General features: G+C 43.2%; 1 protein-coding gene across 4 annotated transcripts; it reads left to right on the plus strand.

Annotated features, from left to right (window-relative positions):
* The first annotated feature begins 263 nt into the window (after positions 1 to 263).
* Cds (CDP-diacylglycerol synthase) lies at positions 264 to 27,945 on the plus strand. 4 transcript variants are annotated; one of them, XR_006772369.2, is made up of 11 exons: positions 264 to 452; positions 7,036 to 7,169; positions 10,164 to 10,260; positions 10,687 to 10,866; positions 11,151 to 11,510; positions 11,783 to 11,935; positions 14,717 to 14,797; positions 21,146 to 21,277; positions 23,335 to 23,469; positions 25,305 to 26,821; positions 26,860 to 27,945. XR_006772369.2 is itself a non-coding variant. In XM_045736484.2 (10 exons), the coding sequence occupies exons 1-10, from the start codon at positions 387 to 389 to the stop codon at positions 25,389 to 25,391; spliced, it is 1,425 nt and encodes a 474-aa protein (XP_045592440.1). In that variant the 5' UTR covers positions 264 to 386; the 3' UTR covers positions 25,392 to 27,945. The 4 variants fall into 4 exon arrangements, 2 of the variants coding, with proteins under 2 accessions (XP_045592440.1, XP_045592441.1); XM_045736484.2 differs by having other exon boundaries at positions 25,305 to 27,945; XR_011229033.1 differs by lacking the exon at positions 14,717 to 14,797 and having other exon boundaries at positions 267 to 452.
* The last annotated feature ends 55 nt before the right edge of the window (positions 27,946 to 28,000 follow it).

Below are 28,000 nucleotides of genomic sequence, written 5' to 3' on the forward strand. Positions count from 1 at the left end.
TGAATAAAATTAACCTTACTTTACTTTACGTCGTCCGTTTTCTTTTATTTAAATACTAGTAGTTTCGTCTGTCGAAAATTGATGAGAACGCTGGAGCCCGTCCTCACAGCCTGGTTTTCTTTTGTTATGTAAACACCAAATATCCATGAGATACTAAAATAATAAAATTAATGAAAATAAGCGAGCGAGGGTAGATATTTGAGTGAGGAATATGGCAGTAGATGAAAAATATCGGGATATAGTGTGATGGGACCCGGGGGGAGGTTAGGGTAGGAGGGTGCGCGCTCCGGCCGACCCGTAGCAGCCACAGTCGCTGCAGACGGTGCCGCGTTGGTGCCAGCCTCGTCTCCCAGCCTCCTCCAGGCTCCCACCACCACCACTCAGACATGACCTCTCAGGCGGACAGCGAGCTGAGAAAGCGTGTGGCCGACGCGGAGGAGAGAGCCGAGCAGGTAGTGGCTGTGAGGGTGTTGGGCTGAGATGTGTTGCATCCAGCGGTAGTGAAGGAAGGCCTCGCTGGGAGGCCATAGTATCTCTCCCACTACATCTTTCTCCTCCTCACCTCTTTGTCAAGCAGTTTTACGCTCCTTAATTGTAGGCACAGGAAATAATTGTTGAGTTTGGCAGTGTAGATTGCGTTGTTAAGTCATAGGTCGTGTGCTAGAGTTGGTTGTCAAGGAATTCATGGCTTTCAATTATTAATAAGCCTTTTGCTAATCTTCGAGGGTTTCCTGTCTCCTCCTGATAATTACTTACTACAAGAATTAGTAATAAGTAAGATTTTTGTTATTTCTGTAAAGTAATTCAGTGGCAGAAGATACATTTATTGCTAGTGTGACTTACCCCTTGCAACTATGCATGGTTTTATGTCTGGAGTTGGACCAGGTATGCTAGACTAGTATGTTAGGTATTATATTACAGTAGTTAAACTTGTCTTTTTGCTCTAGACTACACAACATGTAAAGTCTTAGTGGCTTTGCAAGAATGTAATACTCGGTTACCAATGTATGTTTTTTTTCAAAACCTAAAGTACATTTTTATTATTATTTTTTAATTTTATTTATATATTCAGTTCAAGAGTTCTTATATTCTTGTAAAGCCACTAGCATGAATAACATTTTGGGCTGGTCCTTAATACTAATTTTCCCCAGAATATGACCCGCCAAATTGTTTAACAACCAAGTACCCATTCACTGCTGGGTGAACAGAGGCCACAGTTAAGGATTGGCACCTGGTCAATCCTCCCCGACCAGGATACGAACCCAGGCCAACCCTGGACGAGTGCTTTACCACTGCACCACAGGAACTGCTATTTCTGTATAGTATATAAATAAATTAAAAAACAAATACATGGTGATGAAATTTATTTATTTATTTATTTATTTATTTATATACAAGAAGGTACATTGAGTTTGTGAGAATACATGGCATAGTATTTACAATCTTGTAAAGCCACTAGTACGCGCAGCGTTTCGGGCAGGTCCTTAATCTAACAGATAATTTTAAATAGGTAAATTCTAGCAGAATTAATAAAATGATAACATACATTGCAAGAAAAAAAAATTGCAAACTTTGTGGAAAATAAAAGATTACAAAACCTTTCCCCTCTTTTTTGCCCAAGAAAAGAGGTGGAGCCTAGTGACTCCACCCTGCCAGGGGGTGATGAAACCTGTGCAACTGGCCAGGTCACTCTCAAATGAGGTTCCCGGTATCCTACAACGGTCTTCTGTGAATTGTTGTGCCAGACCCCCCCCCCCCTGCCCCTTCTCTCCTGTAGCTCGTGTCCTTTTCAAGGCATGGAAATTGGGTTCAGAGACTATAGGTACCCTTTAAGCACCGCATTGTGCACCTGGTTTCAGCAAAAACTTCATAGTGCAATTGTCAAGGACATATTTTTGTTTTTATAAAGGTCTAGGTAAAGTTAATGTCAAAGTGTTTCCAAACTCGGCCATTTTCATTTCAAAATACAGTGTTGAAGACATTAAAAAACACTAAAATATAGCCTAATTAAAAATATAATTTTACAACTCCCAGAATGACTTAGGGTGCTCTGCAGTATAGTGATTAATCTGACTTTCTGTGCCATCCGTACTTCTGTTTAACTTACCCCCATTCATTTATGCATTTGCAATTTCCTCCATATATATAATATATATATATATATATATGTATGTATGTATGTATATGTATCACTAAGAACTCTTTGACCCGGCCAGGATTCGAACCCATGCCGTCCAGGATCACCCCTAAACGTACACAGTACCGTGACCACCGCACCAATGATCGTTTTCACTTATATGTTATAAAAGACCCACCTTCCACCTTCAACTATTCAAAGTTTAAGTTGTCCCTTTCACCTGCATTCAAGCTTCAGTCCAGTTATCAATGGTATACTTCAGATTGTGAAGGGTTTGCTGTCCCTTATTCACCTCTGTCTATCCTCATCATTTAGTGTAAATACTGAAATATAAATACCTGTAAATAACTTAACCCACAAACATGAAACAAGAGGAATGACATGATGTTAACTGCCATTTTTTACTACAATAAATCAAATTTGTGAAATTTATCATGGTTAAAAATAGGCCTTGACTGTGGAGGGCCTGCAGGTGACATAGACCAGTGAGACCTTAAAGGGGTGCTGCTGTTTGCCTAGCTCTCTCACTTAAGGATGCATTCACCCTTTCAATGGTGGTGTATTGATGTTTGGTGTCCATTAAATACTTTTAATTTGAAATTATAAATTTCCTCTTAAGGTTTCTTGTACATTTTCAGTAAACTAAATAATTCACTATACAGTATCCAACTGTACAGTCAAAGAATGCATGTGTACCTGATCTCTTACTTAAGAGATTTGATCACGACATTCATATTTCTTTAAGTTGGATGGAAGAAGATACTGTCTGGCAAGGGAGCAGCAATTTGACTTGGTTACATGTTTGTTGAAAGTTTATACTCAGAAATTTTTATTTCCTAGGAGAGCATGTAAGGGTGGGTGATGCCCATTCTTGATAATTGTGTTGATGTTTACAGGATTTATTTTGTATTTCAATAGGGATACCTTATGATTTTATTTTTATATTCCACCCCCAACTTTGTTATACAGTACATTATCTAGAACACTTGTAATTTGTTTGGAACGCACTTCTTTCATCTTATATTCAGTTACTGTACTTGGATTTTCAGTTACTGTATCCAGACATCCAGAAATACCAATTGATCCAGATATCCAGAGATACCAATTGATCCAGATAATGAAGGTCACAGTGTACTTTTTAGAATAAGGCATTCCCAGTAGGGGTACCTAAATTTGTTCTCAAGGTTTCCTTGTCATCTTGAATACCTCATTGAATCGACTTGATCCTTACTGCACGTGTGTAATTATAATACTAAGCTTCATATTGATATTGTGTAGTTTAGCTTTCTGGATGTCATTTTTAATCATTTTAATTTAAAAATACATATTCTCCCTTTCAAAATGCATTTTAATAGTTCATATTCCTCCTGAAAATGAAATTTGGCATGTGATTAACCAAGAGCTTTTGATTACAATTTTAATATATCATAAATATTGTTTATTAGCAGCTGATCATCCACACACACACACACACACATACACATTACACACCACACACACTCATCTGTTCTCCCTCTGAACAATTTCAGCGGGGAAATTCAAGCCTGACCATGTTTTTATCTGTGGGAAGCCCCTATGGCTCCCTGGAGCTATCGGGCTAATGTGAGTTATATTAGACCGTGGCATTAGTCTATGGAGTTAGACCTACCAAGGATCACGAGCCAGAACCTGGCCCCTTCAGAGAGGTTTCAGCGAGCAATGGTCCTGGAAAACCCTCCCTGTGATTGGGGGTTTTCCTTATCTGCCATCAACTGGGGTTAGCCACCCAGAAAGGTAGGATGGGGAAACCCTGGATCTCTTCGTGCTGGCTACTCGGTCATCCAGTTCCTAAGCTAATATGATCCAGGGTGGACGTCTTCTCTTACCTCAGTTTCCAAGGCAGTGTTTGCCTTAGTGGTGACCTCTGCAGTGTTGTTGTTGTGTGATGGCCAGGTGTTACTGATTAGTGCTGGGGCTTCATGCACTTAGGGGCTTCCTTCCCTAGGCGCCCTGTGAGTAGTGCCCTTGCGTGTTAGGGTTCTTTTCCCTGGTGTGTTTGTGAAACCATTTCTGGTAGGGGTTCTTGCTGCTAGGCATTTACCCTGCTGTTAGGGTTTGGTGGCCCTTGTTTGGCCCTGGGTAGGAAGTGGTGTCGTGCGGGTGAGGGCGTCAAGATGTTGTGCAGCCTGCTTACCTATGCGGCGGCTGGTTCCTGTTTCCTCTGGGGACATTGTACTTTTGCAGTTTTTTTTTCCTAGCCTGTTGGGGTCTGCCTGGTGTGACTATTGTTCCACTTATAATTATTTGTTGGCCCTCTGCTAAGCCCCCTGTGATTGTACATGCCGCAGGGGTTTCAGTGTTTTGCTTCCCCCTTGTTAGCTTTCAATATTAACTGGTTAGCAACACCTTGCCCGGGCTTCCTGTAGTAGTCACCCTACGGGCCCTGGAAAACCCTGTTGGGGCTCGGTGGACCACTGGATGCGTCTTCCAGGTTCCAGCCCACCTTTTCAGGTTTGAAGGTTGCTGTGTGCCCTTGTCTCTGGGTGACAGTCACCTCTTTTGCCTCCATCATCCTTCCTGTTGGGTCAACGACATCTTTGACCTGGAGTCTTGTGAGTGGTGTTCTCTGCTTGCTCTCCAGTACTATTCTGTTGATATTCTGTTAGTGTACAGGCTGCATCCACGTTGCATGCTAGGTTTAGGTTGCTGCAACACGCTAGGTTGGTTTCCCACCCGGATGCCCCAGGGCTGCCCTGTTTTGGTTAAGCATTATTTGCCCTTCTTCCCCCCCCCCCCCTTCCCTGTTCCCGGCTCCGAACCATCTGTGGGTGATGGGATCGGGGCGGGGTTTAGTTGGTGCTGAGACTCGGGCAGCTTCAAAGGCTGCCCTGTTCGGGTTGGGGACAGAGGCATTCGAGCCTTCTCCTCCTGTCGGGACTATAGGGTCTTGCCAGCGGTCCTTTCTTTGCTGCCTTTTCCCTGGACTCTGCCTTTTCTTCTGGGGTAACTGGGAAAGGTAACTTCTAAAGCATACGAAGTCTGTCTGAAGCATGTTCCTTTGAAGAAAGCCAGAAAGAGGTCCAATGTAGAAAGAGAACGCTGCCAACACTACAAAAGAAGGGAAAAAGTTAACGGAAATGCTTAAGCAGACACGACTTTCCATACAAAGAAGGAATAATTTAAACAGGGAGATTGAAGAAATCGAACAGAGATTGAAGCATTCATATCAGATTGAAGAAAGGCAACTTGAATAGAAAGCAATTCAAGAAATAAAAAAAAAAAAAAAATATTTCTTCACATATGGTAAATCAAAAGCAAACACCACTGCCAGTATTAGACCTATTCGTATTAGTGAAGGTTTGTGCACTGAGGATGACAAAGAAATTAGTGAAATCCTAAAAAAGCAGTATGAAGACATGTTTTGCACTCCGATACACAGCATGAAAGTGGAAGATTCGGACAACTTCTTTATGCATGATATCCAAACCCCTGTAAATATAACCGATACCAACACTAGCGTGGCAGATTTTGAAAGAGAAATTGACACTATGCTCATGCACAGCCCCAGGTCCAGACTCATGGAATTCAATATTTATAAAGAAATGTAAAGTGCCAGTAGCACAGGCACTCAGTATAGTGTGGAGGAAGAGCTTGAACACAGGGGGAGATACCAGATGCGCTTAAAGCAACAGACATAGCCCCTCTACACAAGGGAGATAGCAAAGCATTGGCAAAGAATTATAGACCAATTGCAATAATGTTCCACATAATGAAAGTATTTGAGAGAGTGATCAGGAGTCAGGTCACTAGTTTCATGAAAACCAATGACCTCCACAATCCAAGCCAGCTCATTTAGAGCTGGAAGATCATGCCTCTCACAGCTGCTTGACCATTATGACAAAATCACTGAGGCATTAGAAGAAAAACAGAATGCAAATGTGGTATACATGGGTTTTGCAAAGGCATTCGATAAATGTGACCATGGAGTGATAGCACACAAAATGAGGTCAATGGGAATAACTGGTCAAGTAGGATGCTGGATACTCAGTTGTTTCTCGCACAGACCACGAAGAGTAACAGGCAACCATATAAAATCGAGTCCAAGTGCAGTTAAAAGCTCTGTACCTCAAGGTACAGTCCTTGCACCATTGCTTTTCCATATTCTCATATCAGATATAGACAAAAATACAAGTCACAGCTTCGTATCATCCTTTGCAGATGACACAAAAATCAACATGAAAATTTCCTCGGCTGAAGACATTGAAAAACTTCAAGCTGATAATAGGTTTGTCAACCTATTGTATTTGTGCTGCTTTTCAGTCATGTTCCTCCCTTTTTTTTTTTATCTTTATTTGTATTTGTTCTCAACACATTTTATTCTTTATGCTCAATTAGTATTAAGTTCTAGATATTAATGTTTTTCCTGCCCGAAACTCATTGCGTAATAGTGGCTTTAGGCATTGTATGTACTAGCTCTATCTATATATTGATCCATTTATGTAACATCACTTATATGTATGTACCTTACCTGAATAAACATATTTATTTATTTATTTATTTAATAAAGTTTTCGATTGGGCAGTAGAAAATAGCATGATGTTTAAGAGGGATAAATTCCAGGTACTCAGGTATGGTAAAAATGAGGATCTGGAACATAATACAGGGTACAAAACACAATCGAATCTCCCCATAGTAGGAAAGCAGCATGTAAAGGATTTAGGAATAAGGATGGATGCTGACCTTACGTTTAGGGAGCATAACCAAGGAAATATTGCGTCAGCCATAAAAATGATAGGATGGATTATGAGAACTTTCAAATCCAGGGATCCCATCACAATGGTTGTACTCTTCAAGTCACTTGTGTTGTCCCGTCTCGAGTACTGCTCAGTACTCACTTACCCTTTATTATTAATTTGCAGGTTGTACCTGGATCTGATTCGGACGATGATCGCCTCCCTGAGCAAGTAAGAGAACATAGAACAAAGCAAATTAACCAAGGAGCTAGTCAAGAGCCAAGTGTCCTTCATACTCTTCTTTCTCCACTACCACCGAGGTACACACAATTCTGTGTAGGTGTGATTACCCCCATGTGTGGTTATATCAGGCTGCTAGCAGCTGCACCCAACAGCCTGATTGACCAATCCAGCAACCAGGGGCCAGATTCATGAAGCAGTTATGAAAGTACTTACGAACGTGTACATCTTTCGTTAATCTGACATTTATTAAGCAGTTTACAAGCAAGAAACTTCCCAATCAATTGTTGTTATTGTTATAAACAGCCTCCTGGTGCTTCGGAGCGCCTTAACTGTTTAATTATTGTAAACAAAGCCGCCAAAGATTGAGGAAAGATGTACAGGTTCGTAAGTGCTTGCGTAACTGTTTCCTGAATCTGGCCCCAAGAGGCCTGGTCGGGGACTGTGCAGCGGGGACGTTAAGCCCTGATATCATCGCCAGGTGTGGTTACCCCCCCCCAGGTGTGGTTACCCCCCCCAGGTGTGGTTACCCCCCCCCAGGTGTGGTTACCCCCCCCCCCAGGTGTGGTTACCCCCCCCCCAGGTGTGTTTACCCCCCCCAGGTGTGGTTACCCCCCCCCAGGTGTGGTTCCCCCCCAGGTGTGGTTACCCCCCCCCAGGTGTGGTTACCCCCCCAGGCGTGGTTAACCCCCCCCCCCCCCCAGGTGTGGTTCATCCCCCTCCCCAGGTGTGGTTACCCCCCAGGTGGGGGGGTAACCAACGTTGCCTTCGGCGTCGGTGTCGTCTGGTCGGCGTGGTGATCGCTCTGTTCGGTTGTTTCTTGTAAGGGGCATCAGCCTTTTCGCAGTTTGCCCTGTTGACGAGGCGATGGGAAGCAGGCTCGCTCTGTTTGCCCACACTTGGTCCAACGATTTGTGGGGCCTTTTCGGTCGTTTCTTCTGGTCTGCGGTGGCGTTGGGCGGCTCGTTCTCCTTTAGGAGGTTCGTGGCTTGTACAGCAGGCTGCTTCTGCACTTCGTCAAGTCATCTTGGAGTGGGTGCTCTTGGACTTGGTTGAAACGACTCCTGTCCCTCAGGTGGGTTTCCCACCTGTTTCCAGTGCCGAAACGGGACTGTGCGGATCTAAGGTTTATTCTGGACTTGTCTCATCTGAACCCCTGGATTCCTTGCCCCTCTTTTCGGATGACTACTTTGTCTCAGGTTCGTCTTCTGTTGGAGCCAGGTGCCTGGATGGTATTCCTGGACCTCAAGGACTCCTATTGGTACGTTCCTATTCATCCGGGGTCCAGGGACTGCTTAGGTTTTGTGGTGGGGTGTCAGGCTTACCGCTTTCATTGCCTTACTTTTGGCGGGAATCTGGCACCTCACATTTTCACGCGTCTTACCCAAGTTGTGGTGACCTGTCTGCATCTGCTAGGGATTCGGGTTTTGGCCTACCTCGACGACTGTGTGGTGTGCTCTTCCAGTCAGTCCGCTTGTCTGCTCGCCAGGGATGTGGTTCTTTCCCAGCTCGCCAGGTTTGGGTTCCTGGTGAACTGGAGGAAGTTCCATCTGGTTCCATCCCAGGTTCAGACCTGGTTGGGTTTTGTTTGGGCTTCTCGGACCGCTTCCTTGTCTCTCCCTCCACAGGCAGTGCTGCAGCTGCGGTCCCGCCTTCAGCTGTTTCGGAGGGGGTCCCGGGTCACTCGGCGGTTGCTCGAGCAGTTGTGCAGAAGTCTGAACTTCGCTGTGCTGGTCTACCCTCCATGTCGGGTTTGGCGTCGGTGTTTGTTTTGGTTCCTTCGTGGACGCCCTTTTCCGCTTCTCTTGCGATCGTTGGGTTTGTCCTCTGGGGGCCTTGTGTCAGTTGCTGCGTCGCCGGCTTCCTCTTCGGGGTTTTCGGGGTTCAGTGCCTTGCGTCTTCCCGAGCCTTCGCTCGATGTGTTCACGAACGCGTCGTCTCTCAGCTGGGGCTTTGAGACCAGTGCTCACCAGCCTGGCCAGGGTCAGTGGGATCCGTCCTTACTTCGGGCTCACAGCACGGTTTGGGAATTCGCGGCAGTCTAGTTTGCGCTTTGGAGGGTTCGGGTCACTCGGGGTTCGACCATCCGGCTCCATTCGCACTGTTCTCCGGTGTTTCGTTGCCTAAACCATGGGGGTTCTCTTCGGTTCTTGCCTCTTTGGGGTTGGTCCCTTTGAGTGGTTCATCTGCTGGATTCTTGGGGTTTGGCTCTCCATGCGGTTCATATCTGGGGAGTGTCCAACGTCCTGGCAGACAGCCTGTCTCGCTTCATTACCCTGTCAACGGAATGGACAGTCAACGACGACTTGTTTCGTTGGATCTGCCAGACGTACGGACACCCGGAAGTGGACCTCTTTGCGTCGGCGTTGTCTCGGCGTCTCCCAGTCTGTTTGACGCCCTTCCCCGCTTTTGCGTGCTATGTTTCACCTCCGGCCTGCTCATGTGCTGCCTGAGCTGTCCTGGTCCTTGGACAGGGTGCTCTCTTATCTTTCCTCTCCTCGGTTTGTTGTGGCCCCTTTGGTCCAAGAGTGTTTTTCCAAGGCCCTGTTTTTGTTGGCATTGGCCTTGGGGGTCTGGTCTAGAAGCTTCATGCTCTCCTCCAGCGCAGGGGTTTCTGCTCTTTTGGTCCTGGGGTAGGTTTGTGTGTTTGTAGCCATCTCCGTCTTTTCTGGCGAAGAATGAGGCGGCTGCTTTCCGGAGGGGTCCTTGAGTCATTGATGCATGGTTAGTTCGGCCGGGGTGCATCATGTGTTGTGTCCGGTTGCGACTCTTCGCCGTTACCTGCGCGCCTTGGCTGGGGTGGCTGAGGATGTGCTTTGGGTTGATCCGGTTTCCCTCGTTCCCTGTTCCAGGATAGGAACATATATGAGGTATTTGTCAGTTTGAGAAAATGTAGATATATTCAGTCATATTGGTGTTTGAGGAAGCTCTTTAAACCATTGTGCTGTATTGTAAAGCATTTCTTGGAATCCTTTTCTTGATGTTATTTAATTGTTTTGCTGTCACTACTAATTAATTTTTATTTACAATCATTTGTCTCTGAAGTTGTGTAAAAAAGGCACTTTTTTCAACAGATGGAGAAACTGGGTAATACGTGGCATCTTCACCTGGCTTATGATTGGCCTCTTCTGTTTGATAATTTATGTTGGCCCACTGGCTCTCATGTTTACGGTAAGATCTTACGGGCTTAAAAAGTCATGTTATTTGTAAGGGTATAATGTAATAAATACTTCATTGCTTCACTATACCCAAACAATGTAGAAAGACAAAATATGTTTTTTTGTTTTTTTCACAAATGCCTCCTGGAAGGCAAGTGCAGCCCAGGGGTTAAAGACTGCAAGCAAATCAGGGTTTCCAGCAGATCAATTGCTGGATTCATTGTTATATGATTATTTTGTAATGTTTGTACAGTATTGTGATATACTGTACTTACATGGGACGAGGGAGAGCATCCTCGAGTGACTCTGATACAAGAAGCTGTGTGTCTTGTATCAAATTACATATTCTTCCAACAAAAATATAAAATTAATTATAAACTTATGGCTAAATATATTTTCCTTTTAGCCATTATCTTAATTATTTCATTCCATTTTTCAGACACTACTGGTGCAGGTATGGTGCTTCAAGGAGATCATCAACATTGGGTACTCTGTTTACCGTATGCATGGTCTTCCTTGGTTTAGATCTCTCTCCTGGTGGTTTTTAATAACAAGTAATTATTTCTTCTATGGAGAGTCATTGGTGGCAGATTATTTCAGCGTTATTTTTTCTAAGAGTGTAAGTACATTTTAATCTTGTTTTTGTTGTTCAGTTTAAAGCTGTAAATGAAATAAAATATAACTAGGCCTATATTATAGAACTGGGTGATACAGAATTTCTTGGTTATCTAAAATAATAATCATTAGATATTGTTTATCGATATATTTGCGTGTCCATTGTAAAGTTCCTTTCTTACCAGTGTCAGGTATAGTATTGGTCTGAACTAATAAACTACATTGCCTCTCAAACTAACCCTATCTTACTCCTCGGTATATATAGTTTATTTTTTGTCTTCCAAACAGGACATAATGCGTTGGTTGATTGCCTACCACAGATTAACATCATTTACCATGTACATTGTTGGATTTGTGTGGTTTGTGCTCTCCCTCAAGAAGAGATATTACATGCGACAATTCTCTCTGTTTGCTTGGACACACGTTGCTCTGCTCATCGTGGTTACCCAGAGTTACCTCATCATCATTAACATCTTCCACGGCATGATCTGGTTCATCGTGCCTGTCTCCATGATTGTAATCAATGATGTCATGGCCTATATGTTTGGCTTCTTTTTTGGCAAGACTCCACTTATTCAACTCAGCCCAAAGAAGACATGGGAAGGCTTCATTGGGGGTGGTATTTCAACAGTGTTCCTCGGAATGCTGGTAAGTTGCTTTATTTTAACACCTTTTTTAAACTGGATAAAAATCTGCTTTTAATTTAGTAATTTATTTTAGATTTATATTGAATTCTAAAAAGACATGCAAGTTTATGCATTGTGTATGTTAAATTAAAGTCTCAGTTTTCATGAACCTAATCCCAAAGTTAAATGAGGTTCACCTGTATTGTACTTTTATTTGATTGTGCTTTCTTTCTTTTTTGTGAAATTAACCATGCATCACATAGCAAATTACTGAAGGTATCGTACATTGAACAGCTGTCGTATGCGATGTGCCAGTATCCGTTCTTTGTGTGCCCAGTGGAGTACAGCGAGTCTGAAGACAGTTTTAATTACACCTGTGATCCATCTCCGATATTCAGACCCCAAGAATATAGCTTGCCTGAAACATTGGCAAACATATTTGCTTTGGTAAGTTAGATCTATTGTTTGATGCAATATTTGTTATTCAATATGCTATTCAATTTTATATATTTTTACAAAGTTGATATAAGACAATAGAAATGTTTTATCCAAATTTTGGCCTCCAATAATACATATATTTTCATTGCTTTCTAAGTATTCAGAAGGTAAAATGTAAGAAGGTTCTAAGTGTGGATAAGGTACAGTACAGTATATATGTTAAAATAGGTCAAAGTTGAACAAAAAAAGAATGAGATGGGTTGCATAAGATTATGAATTTGCTGGACATTTTGTGGTATTAACCAATATTGATGATAGGAGTCATATTGCACTGGAACGAGAAAGGGGATGGGGGAGCAACACTATGTAAAGGGGATTGTCTAAACCTTTTTATCCCTTCTATTAAAAGTAATTACAGTGCAAATAAAAATGAAACCCCGGTGTTAAAAGTTAGCAAGCAAGCCCCCCAAAAAAGAAATTGAGATGGAAGATGGTGTGTGTTAAGCTCTACATAGAAAGGAACAAAGTCTGCACCTGAACAAATGGGACTTATATCACCCACACACACACACACGTGTCATGTTAAGAGTCATGGTCAGTGTGTGGGGTCACCCGCTGGGGTCACAACGGTCCTAAGGTCGACCCCAAGAATCACAGGTACTCTTCCTTTTACCTAAGTCAACATTTTTTTTGTAAACAGAATGGTAGACAGTTGGAACAAGTTAAGTGAGAAGGTGGTGGAGGGCAAAACCGTCAATAATTTCAAAGCATTATATGACAAAGAGTGCTGGGGAGACGGGACACCACGAGCGTAGCTCTCATCCTGTAACTACACTTAGGTAATTACACTTAGGTAATTACTTACACACACACACACACGCACGCACACGCGCGCGCACACGCACGAAGAGGTTAGAAGTTAGAAGCATTTAACATGCCAAAACTAGAAGACAAGAAAAAGAGGTGATATGATCACTACGTACAAAATAGTAACAGGAATTGATAAAATCGACAGGGAAGATTTCCTGAGACCTGGCACTTCAAGAACAAGAGGTCATAAATATAAACTAGCTAAACACAGATGCCGAAGAATTATAAGAAAATTCACTTTCGCAAACAGAGTGGTAGACGGTTGGAACAAGTTAGGGGAGAAGGTGGTGGAGGCCAAGACCGTCAGTAGTTTCAAAGCGTTATGTGACAAAGAGTGCTGGGAAGACAGGACACCACGAGCGTAGCTCTCATCCTGTAACTACACTTAGGTAATTACACTTAAGTAATTACACACACACACAATGACAAATATATCATTTTATATATATAAAACAACGTTATATGACAAAGAGGAAGACGGGTCACTACGAGCGTAACTCATCTTAGGTAATTACAAACAGACCGCAACATATGGTACTTTGAACACATTTGCTTATTCAAAAGAGGATGTATAACAGCTACTTGTAGACCTGGACAAAATGAAAGCTGTGGCACCAGCAAGACCTTGGATATGAAGGTAAAGTGTTGCTGATCTCAGCTTCCCACTGGGCTATACAGTATTTCAGTTATTACTCAATACAGAGAATCTGGCAGTTCAGTGGAAAAATGTCCAATGTATTTTATTCATATATAAAAAAGGTGATTAAAAATTATGTGAGCCAGATGCTAGTATTCCTAACCAGTGTGGTAACAAAGACCTTAGTAAAGTCGATCACTCTTGCATGGATAAACCATGTGAGAAGTATTAACAAGCAAAAACATTAAACTTGTTTGATTCAGAATAAGGAAGTCATATAAATTATCACCCACACTTCGGTAAAAATAAACATTCCATTCATCTGTGCTCTAGGAGACTTGAACTGTCAACTATAAAGTAGACTTAATAAGGAAACTGTTCTTATTGAGACTACTCAAAGCTCAGTCAATAGAGCTTCGGCCTCACACACGGGTCCATGGTTCAAGTCTCCTAGAGCCCAAGTGAATGGAAGGAAGTCACGTGTAACAAATCTGCTAAGTTCCTGTGGCATTGAGTCCATGACTGGACATAATATTCCTCTATTTGAAAAACAAAACAAAAACACCAACAAGAGCTTGACAGTCTCCCCACACAAACAAAATTTGATTCTCATCACTATCATACTACACAGGCAATCACAACAATCACTTTCACCTAAACACAATTGAATTTCAGATCTGCTCACAACAGGCCACAGTACGTCACTCATTGCCTCATGGCTCTTATCATTCATTAGCACATTTACTTTCTAATTTTCCAATTCCTGCTCTTATAATGTTCACACCATTCCACTACATATTTCCTTCCTTTCAATGCCCTCTGACAAAATCCCAGCCCATCGAACATTCCAATCTGAAAGCTCTACTACTACATTTTCTTTCGTTCCTCATCTTCATCTACATGCCTTTACTAGGGAAAAATTGAATAAATGGTTCATCAACCCATTTTTCCTCTTCATTTCTCCCCTCTGTTTTCCTTCATCTCACTTAGTTTTCTGTCTTCTCACTTAGTTCTCCCTCTCCTCTCTCTTAGTTTTCCTTCATGCTTGGTTTCCTCCTTCTCTCATAGTTTTCCTTCTCAATTAGTATTCCTTCTCCCTCATTTTGCTTAGTTTCCCTTCTTCCCACCTAGTTTTCCCTTTTCTCACTTTGCCATACTCATCCTACAGACTCATTTTTCCAGTTAAAAAAAATAATAATGATTACTTTATGAAAAGTTACTTACCCGTATAAGCTCTTGGTGAAAAACTATTTACCCTTTTAAAAGAATGTTACCATCTGCAGGCTGCTTCTAAAACCACATGCTGGCTCTACCGTCCACACATTTGGAACGACACCATTCATGAAACAACAACACCACCAGAGGCAAGAATAAGTTAAAATAAATACGAAGCAATTATCATACATAAAAATAACACCACATTTGGTTTAGTTATTAATGAATAGCGTGTATTTAACTATGTATTGAATAAGCAATTTTTACAAACAGTGCTGTAATTGAAATCAACTAGTGAACTAATGAACGTGTTGCAAAAAACTGAGACAATAAATACTGAATTTTGTCTAACCAGAGTTAACCAGGAATGCATGAAGCAACTTAAAACAACTTTGGGGGCTACTGATGTTAACCGAAAGCTATGTTAGGGATGCTGTAGATCCCATAGGAAGCACTGTACAGTATTTGAATGTTGTTAGTGTTTTACAATAGTTATGTGAGCACATTATTTAACTATCATTTCATTCAAGTACAGTATAGGGATTGAAAACTCTAACCTGGCTTCTCGCTTAAAAAGAGTCGCAGCTGCTCTCCTCAACCTTGTGTCACAGCCGCTTCACTATTTCGCTCCACGCTTCACAAAGAACCCCTCAGCCGGAGGGGTTCTTTGGTTGTTGAAGCTTGGTTTGTCAGGCCGGGGGTTCACCATGTGTTGTGTCCGGTTGTGGCCCTCAGCCGTTATTTGCACTTCTGTGTCCGGGGGCACTCTTTAGGTTGATCCGGTTTCCCATCTTCCCTGCTACACATTGTTGTGTCTCTTAGTATGTGCTCATTGGCAATACTAGTGATGGTGCTAGGTTGTACTGTGTGCGGGTTCAGTTCCCTGCGATTTGACAGCCCCATTGTTAAGTTATTGAACTGAGTTCTTTCATCTTCTTGTATGTCACTACCAGCTTCTATGTTGCAGTGTCTGCTGGTGGCTGTAGGTTCCAATCAATCACTCCTGCCTCTGCAGGGTTATGGCCCTGGCTCCGACCTTTTCCATTGTCCTTACTGTTTGCGGGATCTGCGGTTCAGTTCTTTCAGCAAGTTGCTGCTTCTCATTGTCATCCGTTATTGGCCTTGTTGATCCTTTAGGGGTCCCAGGGTGGGGGGTTTCCTCCCGGACGGAGCGTGTCTGCTCGCCCGGGTTGGGTTTTTTTTTGGCCTGCCAGGTTTGGGTTCCTGGTTCCCTGGCAGACGTTCCTTCTGGTTCCTTGCCAGCCTTGGTTCTGGGAGCTTCTTGCTTGGTGTCCGAACCCAGGGGGGTTTCCCTCGGCTCCGCCTCTTTCAAATCATCGATCCGGTCCGTTAAGGGGCTGGATCGGTCTTCTCCTAGAGTCTTCCAGTCTGATATTTTTTACTCGAGTCTCTCACCATCTGTTTGGTGATCAGGTGGCATCGTTGAATGTGTCCCACCTTTCGTCTTGGCAGCGGTATGGGGTTTTGCTGGCGGTCCTTTCTTTTCTCTTTGTCTCCTTGTAGGTATCGTACGCTTTTTATTTACGTGGTCTCGTCCTTCTCTCGTGGAGTTTTTGGGACTGTCGGCTTGACACTTGTCTTGTCTCGTGCGGTGCTGGCGGAGCCGTTACAGTTTGCATTCGGTTTTGATGTTTCTTCTGCACCATTGAGTGAACTGTCTTTGGCGTTGTTTACCTCCAGCCTACACATTCGCTGCCTACACTGTCCTGGTCTTTGGACAGAGTGCTCTTGTTTCTGTCTTCGCCTCAGATTGTTGTGGTCCCTTCGGTTCAGGTTTGTTTTTCCAATGCTTTTTCTTGTTTGTTTGCAGCTGTCTCTTTCTTTTCTGGCGAAGATTGAGTCTGCTGCTTTCTGGAGGGGTCCTTGGGTTAATGCTCGAATGGTCAGGCTGGGGGTGCATCGTGTGTTGTGTCCGGTTGTGGCCCTCTGCCGTTCTTTGCGCGCTACGGCTTCTGTGTCCGGGGATGCGCTTTGGGTTGACCCGGTTTCCCTTCCTTCCTATTCTTGGGTGCGGGTCTCTCAGGCCTGTGTCGCTTGGGCTGGCAGCTACAGCATGTCTTGACTTCGAGTTGAGATGTGAGTACCGACCTCCTCCCGGGTAAGTCCCCTTTCTTTATAGTCTTTGGTGAAGTAGCTCCAGGGAGGAGTAGGGGCTCCCGCCAGAAAACCAGCGTTGAATGTAATGAAATATATTCTCTGGGCGAGTCCCAGAGGCTCCCCGGCAACCCTCCCTCCCTCCGGTTGGTAGTGTTTTGTGTATTTTGATATCAAGCCTCAGAACTAGGGTGTGGGTCGCCAGTGCGGGGGACTGGGGATCTCCCTCCCGGGAAAGGGGGAGCTATGCAGACATGCGGTGCTGCTCGTGTGATGTCATGCTTGTTTGCTCATTTTCATTTGGGGAGTTCTGTCCACTCGTTTATCTATTTTCGTCATTTTTCACCAGGATAGAGGTTTGTTTTGAGGTGCTTACCTTTCTGTGTGCCTGTCCTGGTCGATGGCACATACAGAATGCTCCAAAATCACATTTGCATATCTATAGGCCATTGCTCCTCGTGCCTCTTTGAGGGGGCCAGATTCTGGCTCATGGCCCCCGGTAGGCCTAGAACTCTACCCACATCGACTGATGCCAAAAGTTTAGGGTATCCTTATCAGCCTGGATAGCTGGATAACTCCGGGGAGCCTCTGGAACTCGCCCAGAAAATGGAGTTTCATTACATTCAATGCTGGTTTTTTGGGCTCGCCATACCAACTTAGTGGTTCATTATGGTGAACACACGTTGATGGGTATATACAATGTGTGTATATAGTGTAATAACAGCAAAAACACTGATTGATCGTAGAATATAATATATACAGGTATATCATATATATCAGCCCATAATTTTGAGCATCACGATGCTCCACACTTTGAACTATATAAATTCCACAAATCACACACTTTTAAATATTACAACAAAAAACCAGAGAAGAAACTAATGAGAAACATCAAAATATTTGTAAAACATTATATTCGCAGCAGGGTGGCGGGGTTGACTGACCCCGAGCACTCCTTCGCTCAGCACTTATTTATAGTTTTCATAGGCGTTCTCATATTGGTACCATAGGTGTTCTCTTACAACAGGGAACATCTATAGTTTTCTCAGCACCCAAAAAAGAGTATTGCTCAACTTCCCAGCTCCATAAAGTATGTCACATACAATATTTTTTCTGGGGGAGCCCTGTTGGCTTCCTGGAGCTTTACCAGGCTGATATGCTAATGTCAGACTTTGGCATCAGTCATGTGTATGGAGTTCTAGGGTCTACCAGGGACCACGGCCAGAACCTGGCCCCCTCAGAGAGGCAAGGGGAGCAATGGCCTATAGAAATCCCCGTGTGGTTGGAAGCATTCTACACACGACAGGGCCTGTCGTGTGGGTTCCCGGGGCTAGAGGGGCTGACTTGGGGGGCCTAGGCCCTGTACCGGCAATATGACCTGGGCCATATTGGCCTAGGCCTAGGCCAATATGACCTAGGCCTAGGCTAGGCCGGTACGGGGCCTAGGCTAGGCCGGTACGGGGCCTAGGCCCTGTACCGGCTTTTTCATTGCTTATTGCTTTATTTTTTATTTTATTTATTTTATTTATTTCTATTTTTATTGCTAGGTTTTTTTTCTCCCCTCTAGGCGGGGCTTGCAGTTACGCGGAGTGGGGTTTTTCCTCCCCTCTCGCCGTATGAGTTGTTGGGCGTCGGCCCCTCCCCGGGCTCGGTTGCTTGTCCTTTGAGCCGGTTGGTTCCGTCCTGTAGGTGGGTGCTCTTCTCCGTTGCTCCCCCCTTTTTTTGGGACGGATTATCTTCGTCATGTTTCCCTGTTCTTGGGTTCTACGTGACTTTTGGTCTCGGGTGCAACTGTGCCTTTGTGTGCCTTCGGAACTGGTGTTTGCTTCTGTGTTCTCGTGGATTCGGGAAGGTTTTCGATACTTCCCGTATTATTATAATGTCTGTCGGCTCCTAGTCCGGGTCGCCGTATTGGGCTACTTGTAGTCCAGTTGGGCTACTCGTGGCCCGGTTGGGTTCCCATTGGGCTCTTTATCTTTGCTTCATTGGCCGGTTATGTTGTCGCTGCTTCCTCTTTTGGCTCCTGTCCCATGTGATGGGTTGTTTTTTCTAATTAGCGGTTCCCTAGGGTTGCGTTCTGTTTGGCTACTTTTCTTGTGCAGTAATCCTGGTTGGCGCCTTCCCGCAGGGCGGGTTATGCGATTCGGCCAGTGTGTCCTGCGCATGCGCCGTGGGAGTTTGTTTTGGTCTGGGCGGTGTGTTTCAGTGCTGGTGTTTTGTGCCCCTTTTTTTCTCGGGTGCTTCGCCTCTCGCTTTTCTCCCTTCTCTGGTATGTGCCCCGTCACTCCGGGGGGTCTCCTGGATTACAGCTGTGGAGAGGACGCCGAGGTTTTCTCTGTCTTAGGTGTGGGCCTCCTCCTTCGCCTCTACCCTGCTCTCCTGCGTGTCCGGCTCTGGCTTCTTCACCTGGCGGTGCTCCCAGGATCTTCTTGGCACTGTTAGGTCGTGTCACATTCGTGCCTCCATTCGACAGGTGAGTTTCTGCGGTCTGGTGTCTTTCGGCCGGGCACTGGATGCGGAGATGTTTATATACCTGTCTTTATTTAGGTGTATTTATGTACGAATGAGACTGTTGGCACACTGGTGACTGTCCCCTTTCAACCCTCCAGCCCCACTCATAGGCATGTCCAACTCATGCTAGTGTCATTCAGGGGACACACCTCTTTCGTGTTATGAGGTGTGTGGGTTGTGGTGCTGGTTCTGTACTCACCTGGTAGGGCTCACCTGGTTGTGCTTGCAGGGTTTGCGCTCTGGCTCTTTGGTCCCGCCTATATGGAAGAACGTGCAGGATAGTACCAGTGGAGAGCAGTGGTGCCATAGGCAGAATCGGGGAACACTGTATAAACATCAGAGGTCTGCGGTTGTTAAACGTCCTACCTGCGAGCATGCGCCATATTGCCGGTACATCCGTTAACTTCAAGAGCGTGGCCTCTATGTCCGGGGCACTTTGAGTTGATCTGATTCCGTTCTTCCCTGTTTGCGGGTGAAAGTGTCCTGGTTATCCACCGTGTTATTGCGGCTAGCCTGCCTGTGTTCTTTCCCCATGCCTGTGATGTTCATGGCTTTGATGCTCTTGCTGCCGTCTGGGCGGCGTGTCCTTGCTGTCATTTGGGCATGGATCTTTTGGTGTTCGTACAGGGGCCTTGCTGCTCGTTGTTTCGTGTTGTTCCCGGGCCCTTTCGGGGCTGTGTCGCCTTGGGTTGGCGTTTACTGCCGGTTGTCTCGCCTCCGTTGAGGGGTGCGTGGTGTCCGCCTCCCGGTTCCGTCCCTTTGACCTTCCTCTGTGGGTAGTTACTTCCGGGGAGCCGACGGGGCTCCCCCAGAAAACCAGCATTGACTGTAATGAAACGCCATTTTCTGGGTGAGAATCCGGAGGCTCCCCGGCAACCTTCCCTCCCTCCTGGTCGGCGGTTTTTCGCATGTTTTGACATCCAACCTCAGAACTGATGGGTGGATAGCCGGCATGAGAGGTCTGGGGCTCCCCCTTCCCCCTCCCAGGGAGGGGGGAGCTGCGCAGACAGCGGCGCGGTGACGTGTGAGTCATACTAGTTTGCTTGTTTTCTGTTGGGGAGTTCTATCCACTAGTAAACTTTAGGTAGCAATTTTCACCAGAATAGGGGTTTGTTTTGGAATGCTTATCTTTCTGGATGCTTGACCCGGTCGATGGCAGACCTAGAATGCTTCCAACCACACGGGGGTTTCTATAGGCCATTGCTCCCCTTGCCTCTCTGAGGGGGCCAGGTTCTGGCCGTGGTCCCCGGTAGGCCCTAGAACTCCATACACATGACTGATGCCGAAACCTGACATTAGCATATCAGCCTGGTAAAGCTCTGGGGAGTCTCCGGGTCTCGCCCAGAAAATGGCGTTTCATTACATTCAACGCTGTTTTTTTTTTTTTTTAATTTCCCCATGATCAGAGACTGCATTTTAACAATATAAGAGAAAATAATTTTTTGGAAAGAATTTATTTTTGGCACACTTCGGTTGTGTCATATTTTAATGCAGAGCAGTTCAGTGGTTAATACCCAGAAATAAAAAACAATTTCAGTATATTTGGATGGGGATAAGATATTGAAGGCATTGGTGTACTGCAAAATGCTTTTTCGATGCTTCCGTACGTAGTGTGGAAGATGTGACGAATGGATGGAGGGCATCTTTTTCGAGTCTTGTTCTGTTTGCTCCCTTATTTCTTTTATGCTTATGGCTCCCATCCCATGGAAAAAAGGTTAATGGGTTAGTGATATTGATTGTAAAAAATTTACAAATTTGTATAAGAAAGAAGATAAATTTAACATCTAATAAGTGTCTACATTTCATAACCTGTTGACATCTTCAGCGTTATTATTATTATACAGTATATGTATTTATATTTTACTTTTCAGATGGGATGGAAGAAAACGGCAACAATATACCCATTCGTGCTCCATTCAATTGCACTTTCTGTCTTCAGTAGTGTGATTGGACCTTTTGGAGGTTTCTTTGCTAGTGGCTTTAAGAGAGCATTTAAGATAAAGGTGAGTGGTACATACTGTAGTTTGGCTTAATGTTTGTTTTGATGTTTTGCCTCTACTAAGATATCATTGGTTTGGTTTGCCTCTACTAAGATATCATTGGAATATAAAAGGTTTGAAGAAATTATTTATTTTATGTTTTCCTAAAGTCTGAAACAGATGCGAGACACAAAAGGACACAGATGTATCCGCTCATACCTCAACAAATAGCCTTGAGTGAGTGATGGCATCTGAGTGGGAGAGTGAGTTTTGACAATGCCTCCCCATACACACATACAGGCCATCCCCCTTTACAAACATTCGCTTCATGAACATTCATCCATAGGAACATTCTCTCTGTCTTTAAACCACTGAGATCAAAGACAATAAGGAAATAATCACATTTAATTTGATAAATGAAAAAGTTAACATTGTGGATTGAGGACCAGAATCGTCGTCGAAATCCAATCGGCTTGATGCTCATACAAGTGAAAGCAAGAAGTGGTTGTTGTTTTCATTGATGCTAACAATCCACAACCACCAGTGGTTTATAGGGGGTGGGGATTGTTGGTTGGCTGGTGAGGAGATGTGATGGGATAGTGTTTGGGGTGGAAGATGGGTGGGTCCTGAGGGTGGAGGATAGGTGGGTGTTGGGGAAAGGGAGGGAGGAACCTTGCTGGGAGAGACAGGGTGTGTGTGGATGATGGGGAGGGAAGCAAGGGAGTGAGACAGCTGACACCGTTAAGCAGCCAGCCAGTCTGTTAGGAGTTTGCTGGGAGTGAGTGGGCGAGCTTTAGGAGTGCAGGGAGCTGTGGGTGTGGGGTACCAAGAGCTGTGGGTGATGGGTATGGGTGTCGAGAGCTTTGGGTGATGGGTGCCGAGAGCTGTGGATGTTTGTGCCAGGGGCTGTGGGTGGTGGGTGTAATTACCTAAGTGTAATTATCTAAGAGTAATTATCCAAGTGTAGTTACCTAAGCATAGTTACCAGATGAGAGCTATGCTCGTGGTGTCCCATCTTCCCAGTACTCTGTCATATAACACTTTGAAACTACTGATGTTTTTGGCCTCCACCACCTCATTTAGCTTATTCCAATTATCTACCACTGTACCAGGAGGTGTGGGTGCCGGGAGCTGTGGGCGGGTGGTTGGTGTGGGTGCTGTGAACTCTGAATGTAGTGTAGGTCCTCAGTGTAGTGTAGGTAGGTGTAGGTCCTCAGTGACTCACTCACATGATTTGTACAAGACCAGGTTGTGTTTACTCTGTTGGTGGGTTGGGGTCCATGGGTTGGTGACAGGAGGGAGGTGGGGGGGAGGTGTTTACTTGTGAAACTTGTAATAATATTTACTTGACAAATGAATGACATATTTGCTTGTCAGCCATTATAAAATGGCTGACCATCAATGCAGTACACATGTATTTCCATATATTTATTCATGGAATTAGACCACTCTTCAAAAACTGCTAATTTTAACAAGCAGGATAACTTCATCATTCAAGATAAATAATACTGTATACTGTTTTTATATTATATGTTCCCAAAATATTGGTTTTGTGGGGGATTCATTTATGGGCCCACCATGAAATATTGATTTCGTGTTCATTTTCAAAAAGGCACATTATTAAATTTGCTGCATTGTGGCTTATGGAGAAGTCTAGCTTTGCATTCCCAACAACTGCTTTACGAACACATTCTCAGAACATAATTGGTTTGTAGTTAGGGAACTGCTTGTATTGTGTTTAATTACCATGTGTGAAGACGTACTGTATACCCTTAATTCATTATAGTAAGCTATACAAGAATTGACCTAACATGTCTACTTCTTCACCTTACTTGATTGACCTTGATAATCTTGACCCATCACTGATCACTTTTCCCATATTCCTCAGCTCTGAATTTATTGATTTCTGTAAGTGGCCAAAATCTTATTTTCTCAAAACTTTTGATTTACTGTTCATCTTCAAAAAGGCACATTATTAAATTTGTTGTATGTTAAATTGTTATACATACATTTTTTGTCATTTCAGTAGGCTCAATTAACTATTACTGACTCATGGCTTACCATCTATTATATATTCACAGGACTTTGGTGATGTTATTCCTGGCCATGGTGGGATGATGGACCGCTTTGACTGCCAGTATTTGATGGCCACATTTGTGAATGTATACATTATGACCTTCATCTCTGAGACATCTCCTCAGAAACTTCTCCAAAAGGTTAGATTTTTATTGATAAACACTTGCTAGTAATATAAAAGTATGTTTTGTATATAATACAGTATTAGGGTTGTACCACCTCTGGCTGGAAGAAGGGGAGACCAAAGTCTCAAAAAAAAGCACACACAAAGCATTAGAGGAGATACTTAGGTCCCCCCAATGTAGTTTCCATGTTCTTTTATCCTTTCACCCCCCCCCCCCTTCCTTCCTTTTATGTTTTCTTATGCTTTATTTGATATTTTTATTGGTTACAAGTTACATGTGGGTGAATACAATGAAAGGTTAAAGGTCGTGGATCTCTTGAAGCTCTCCAAACAAACAAGCAAACATCACACTTTACTGCCACGCTGATCGTCCGCACAGCCTTCCCCACCCTGATCTGGGGAGGGGGGAGCCCCGGACCTACTGCGCTGGCTGCCTAGTATCAGATCGTAAGCTAATGTCAACCAGGATAGACGCTTCTCTGGCCTCAGTTTCCTAGGCGGTGTTTGCCTTGTGTGGCGTTCACTGCTGTGTGTTGTGTTGTGCGGTGGCCAGGAGTACCTCATCAGTGCCGGGGCTGCATGCGCTTAGGGGCTTCTTTCCCTAAGTTAGGGAGTTATCTTACCATCATGTGAGGTTAACGTGTCAATTCTGGGGTGGGCAGACGCATTATCAAGCAACAGTAATGCCCGAACTTCGCTTGGCCATACTTTGAGTTTCTGAACTTGATAGTCATGAACTTCCCTGCAGAACACATTATGAAACCAGGAAAGAATGATCTGTGTAAACCATGTATTTTGTGAATTATAATATTTCACTGGCAGTCTGTCCAAGCAATGTTGCAAGGCTCTTGGTTTCTTTGATTTGCCAACAATTGCACACGTGATTCTACATGCCAGGCTCGCCGCCTGGCTTTTGTATCCGGACAATTCACTGCTTGTTCGTCTGACTGTCCAGATAGTGTAACATCGGCAGTAAGTTAACCGGCCCAGATTTTTTATCTGGTCAAACACCCGATTTTCCGCCTCCTATGGGCATTTTGGCCGGATATTGAGATAACCTTATCCGGTCATGATTTTGGCCGTATAAGGGCGTTTACCGGATAATCGCGTGTCTACAGTAGTCCGGATAATCGAGTGGAGACAATATTACTCCTGGCTCGCACACCACCAGTAGAGACAGCCCACGCCCAAGGCACAGACACTGAGACAAATCGCTGGAGCCAGAGGCACGAGACCACACTAGTAGCACATCAGCCTGAGAACTGCAGGGTGGATCGTCCATGTGGGGGTCTGGGGCTCCCCCTTTCCCCCTGCCAAGAAGGGGGGGTTGCGCAGATAGTGGCGCTGCGACATGATTACGTCATGCTCGTTTGCTAATTTTCTTTGTGGAGTTCTGTCCACGCGTTCAGCTTTTGGTAACAATAGTTTCACCAGAATATGGGTGTGTTTTGGGTGCCAGATCCGGTCAATGGCAGACATAGAATGCTCCCAACCACATGTGGGTTTCTATAGGCCATTGCTCCTCGTGCTTCTCTTGAGGGGGCCAGGTTCTGGCTCATTATCCCCGGTAGGCAAGAACTCTGTGCACATTGACTGATGCCAGAAAGTTTTACATATCCATTCAGCCTAGATTGCTCCGGGGAGCCAACAGGGCTCCCCACAGAAAAAGCGAATTATCAGCTTCAAATTCAACTGTGAAATTTGTATTGAAATATATAGTATCAGTTTTTTGTAGTTTTTCTTTTGATATTGATGGTGATCTGGGTGTGGAGTCTGTTATTCTGTGATATGCTATGCAAATGTTCGCATATGTTCGCAAATGTTATTTAATCGTATTTGCAATATCCACAGGTTTACATGCTGAAGCCAGAGCAACAGCTACAGCTTTACAATATGCTCCAAGACTCTCTTATTGTACGTGGAATATTACAACCTTGAGTTATCTAATAAAGATGTTGAGGTGTTAAATGTAAGTTTTGTGTGAATGTTGAATTGTCTTTGCCAAAGTAGCATAACGCTTTCAGATTTGTTTGTTTAGTTTCTGCGAAAAGGAAAACAATTGAGCATTACAAATTTATAAAAGGATTCTTATAAAGGTAAAACATGAGAGTCCATAGTACCCTAGTGCAATTCTGGCAAGCTCTCGGGTGCATACACGTCTCTGTAAGACAGGTGGATGTACGTACCTGCTATGTGAAGAGCTTAAATTCCTGCTGATAGCCAGATAGTGTCATTAATGACGTTAATCTGGGATATTTTTTTCATTGTTTAAGTTTTTAATCATCTACAGATTATACACACATGATAAAATCATGAAAAGCCAAATGAAGAAATTTATTATAATTTGTTATTCAAACAAATGCAAACACAAGCTCATGACAGTACAGTATACACATAAAGAAAAACTTAATTTATTATAATTGAATGCAAAAAGTAGTACATTGTATAGTTCCATACTTAGCAACAGTAATGATACCCACATGTAGTAAGTGGTAGTTAAAGTTTATTTACAGATCCATCTTCTCTTGAGATGATTTCTTGATCACCAAAAGATCACCAAAACCATTTCCTAAAATTTTCAGTGTTTGTTTTCTGCAACAGAAACAAAAAAATGAGGGAGATAAAGCCTATTCATTGATGTTAAAGATTTTCTGAATCACTTACAGTATCAAAACAGAATTAATAACTGTTGCACTTGCCTTAAAGTTCAATTGTTGTTCCCTTCTTCTGTAAGAATGAAGGTAAGTAATACAGTACAGGTATAGTATAGTATTTTATTTTGTTTATGAGTACATAATTGACCAATAAGATGTGGTAATTGTATCTCTGCTGCAGCATTTCATTTGCTTGGGTGAAATGTCTGTCAAGAGGAAAGATTTATGGAAGCATATTAAATTAATTGTTATATTTTATAATTATTTGGAGATCAGTATATAGTGCGTCTTAACATTGTGTAAATTAAATATTTTTGTACGATGCATGGAGCAAAGTTATGCGACAGGTATAACTTAATCAATTTGGATAATAGTATAATATGGATATTATTAATTGTTCACATGACAGGGCAAGGTAGCCCAGTTTTAATACCTAATATCCCATGATACGGGATTGTAATTCGCATTACCTACTATTCTTCGATAGGATATAGTAAATACATATATATCTGCTAACTCATCATAGGTAATTGTGTAGTTTATATTATACCTCTAATAAACTCATTATACTATAATATTATCCAATCCCAACTATTTATATTTTCTTCATATAAAAAAGTGACCCTTGGTACTTTGTGCACTGTATGATAAAGTGGTGTGGATGCCACAGTGAGTGCTTGCCCGCGACACTGTTGGTGACGCTGGGCCACAAAGGTGGGCCGCGGCACTGTTGGTGACGCTGGGCCACAAAGGTGGGCCGCGGCACTGTTGGTGACGCTGGGCCACAAAGGTGGGCCGCGGCACTGTTGGTGACGCTGGGCCACAAAGGTGGGCCGCGGCACTGTTGGTGACGCTGGGCCACTACGGTGGTGTGCCTAGGATTACTACTGAGTGGCAGGGTGTTCTTGTCTAGTTACTATATTGTGTGTGTGTGTGTATAAATATGCCATTATATGTATTTGTATCAGATTTAATGTATGTATAGAAATTAGGTTGAAACTAAATCTATTGCTTTATTTCCGAGTCTATGAACAAATTCCTGTTCAGATTTTTGTGCAATGATTTTGTGACTAAATGCCACAAATATCTTTTCCTATATTTAATAGTTTCCAATATAATTTTCTTCCCGGTTTGATCATTCCAACAGAGTGTTTTCATTTTATATCATGTACTGTAAGGATTATATAATGTGGAATTCATGGAAATGATTTATTACACAGATATCAGAACGTGTCTGTTTTCCTATTGGTAGACAGTTTCTACTAAAAAATTTATTTTGATGATGCTTCAGTGCAAATTGTTAATTGGTTATTTATTGGATTAATCTGGAGGTATTTAAAATAAAAAAAAATTAAGTTAAAAACCATCTATTTTGGATCAAATATAATAATTTGAAATTGAAATTCTGTATGTTAAATATGTATATAATGCAGTACTACATTTGAAAGATTTGTGAAAATAATTCATAACATGTTGTAACTGCTTTGGTACAGGGAATTGTATATCTGGGAAAAAATATATTTATTTATAATATTTTTGGAAATGTTGCTCTAGTGTAAATTATTTGCAGAGAAGCCTACAAGTTTATACTCCCAGCTGGAGAAGAGTGGTATGAGTAGTACGATTTTACATTCCTTTATTTATGTAACCATACTCACCATCTTGCTGAAACCTTTCATTATTCTCTGTGTGCCATATGGTGATTCATTTCTTGGTTGTCCCAATACTTCACCATTATTCTATTGACTATGGCATATTGAACATTCCATTCCTAAGTTTTGTTAAATTATTACCTCATTTTTCTATTAAAGCTATGAATAAATTTTAATTTTATTTCATATGATTTTCAATGTATGCCTTGTAGGGATAACTTAAAATTCTTGCCATATAAAT

The sequence above is a fragment of the Procambarus clarkii genome, chromosome 18 (assembly GCF_040958095.1).
Source record: "Procambarus clarkii isolate CNS0578487 chromosome 18, FALCON_Pclarkii_2.0, whole genome shotgun sequence".
NCBI classification, from domain to species: Eukaryota; Metazoa; Arthropoda; class Malacostraca; order Decapoda; family Cambaridae; genus Procambarus; species Procambarus clarkii.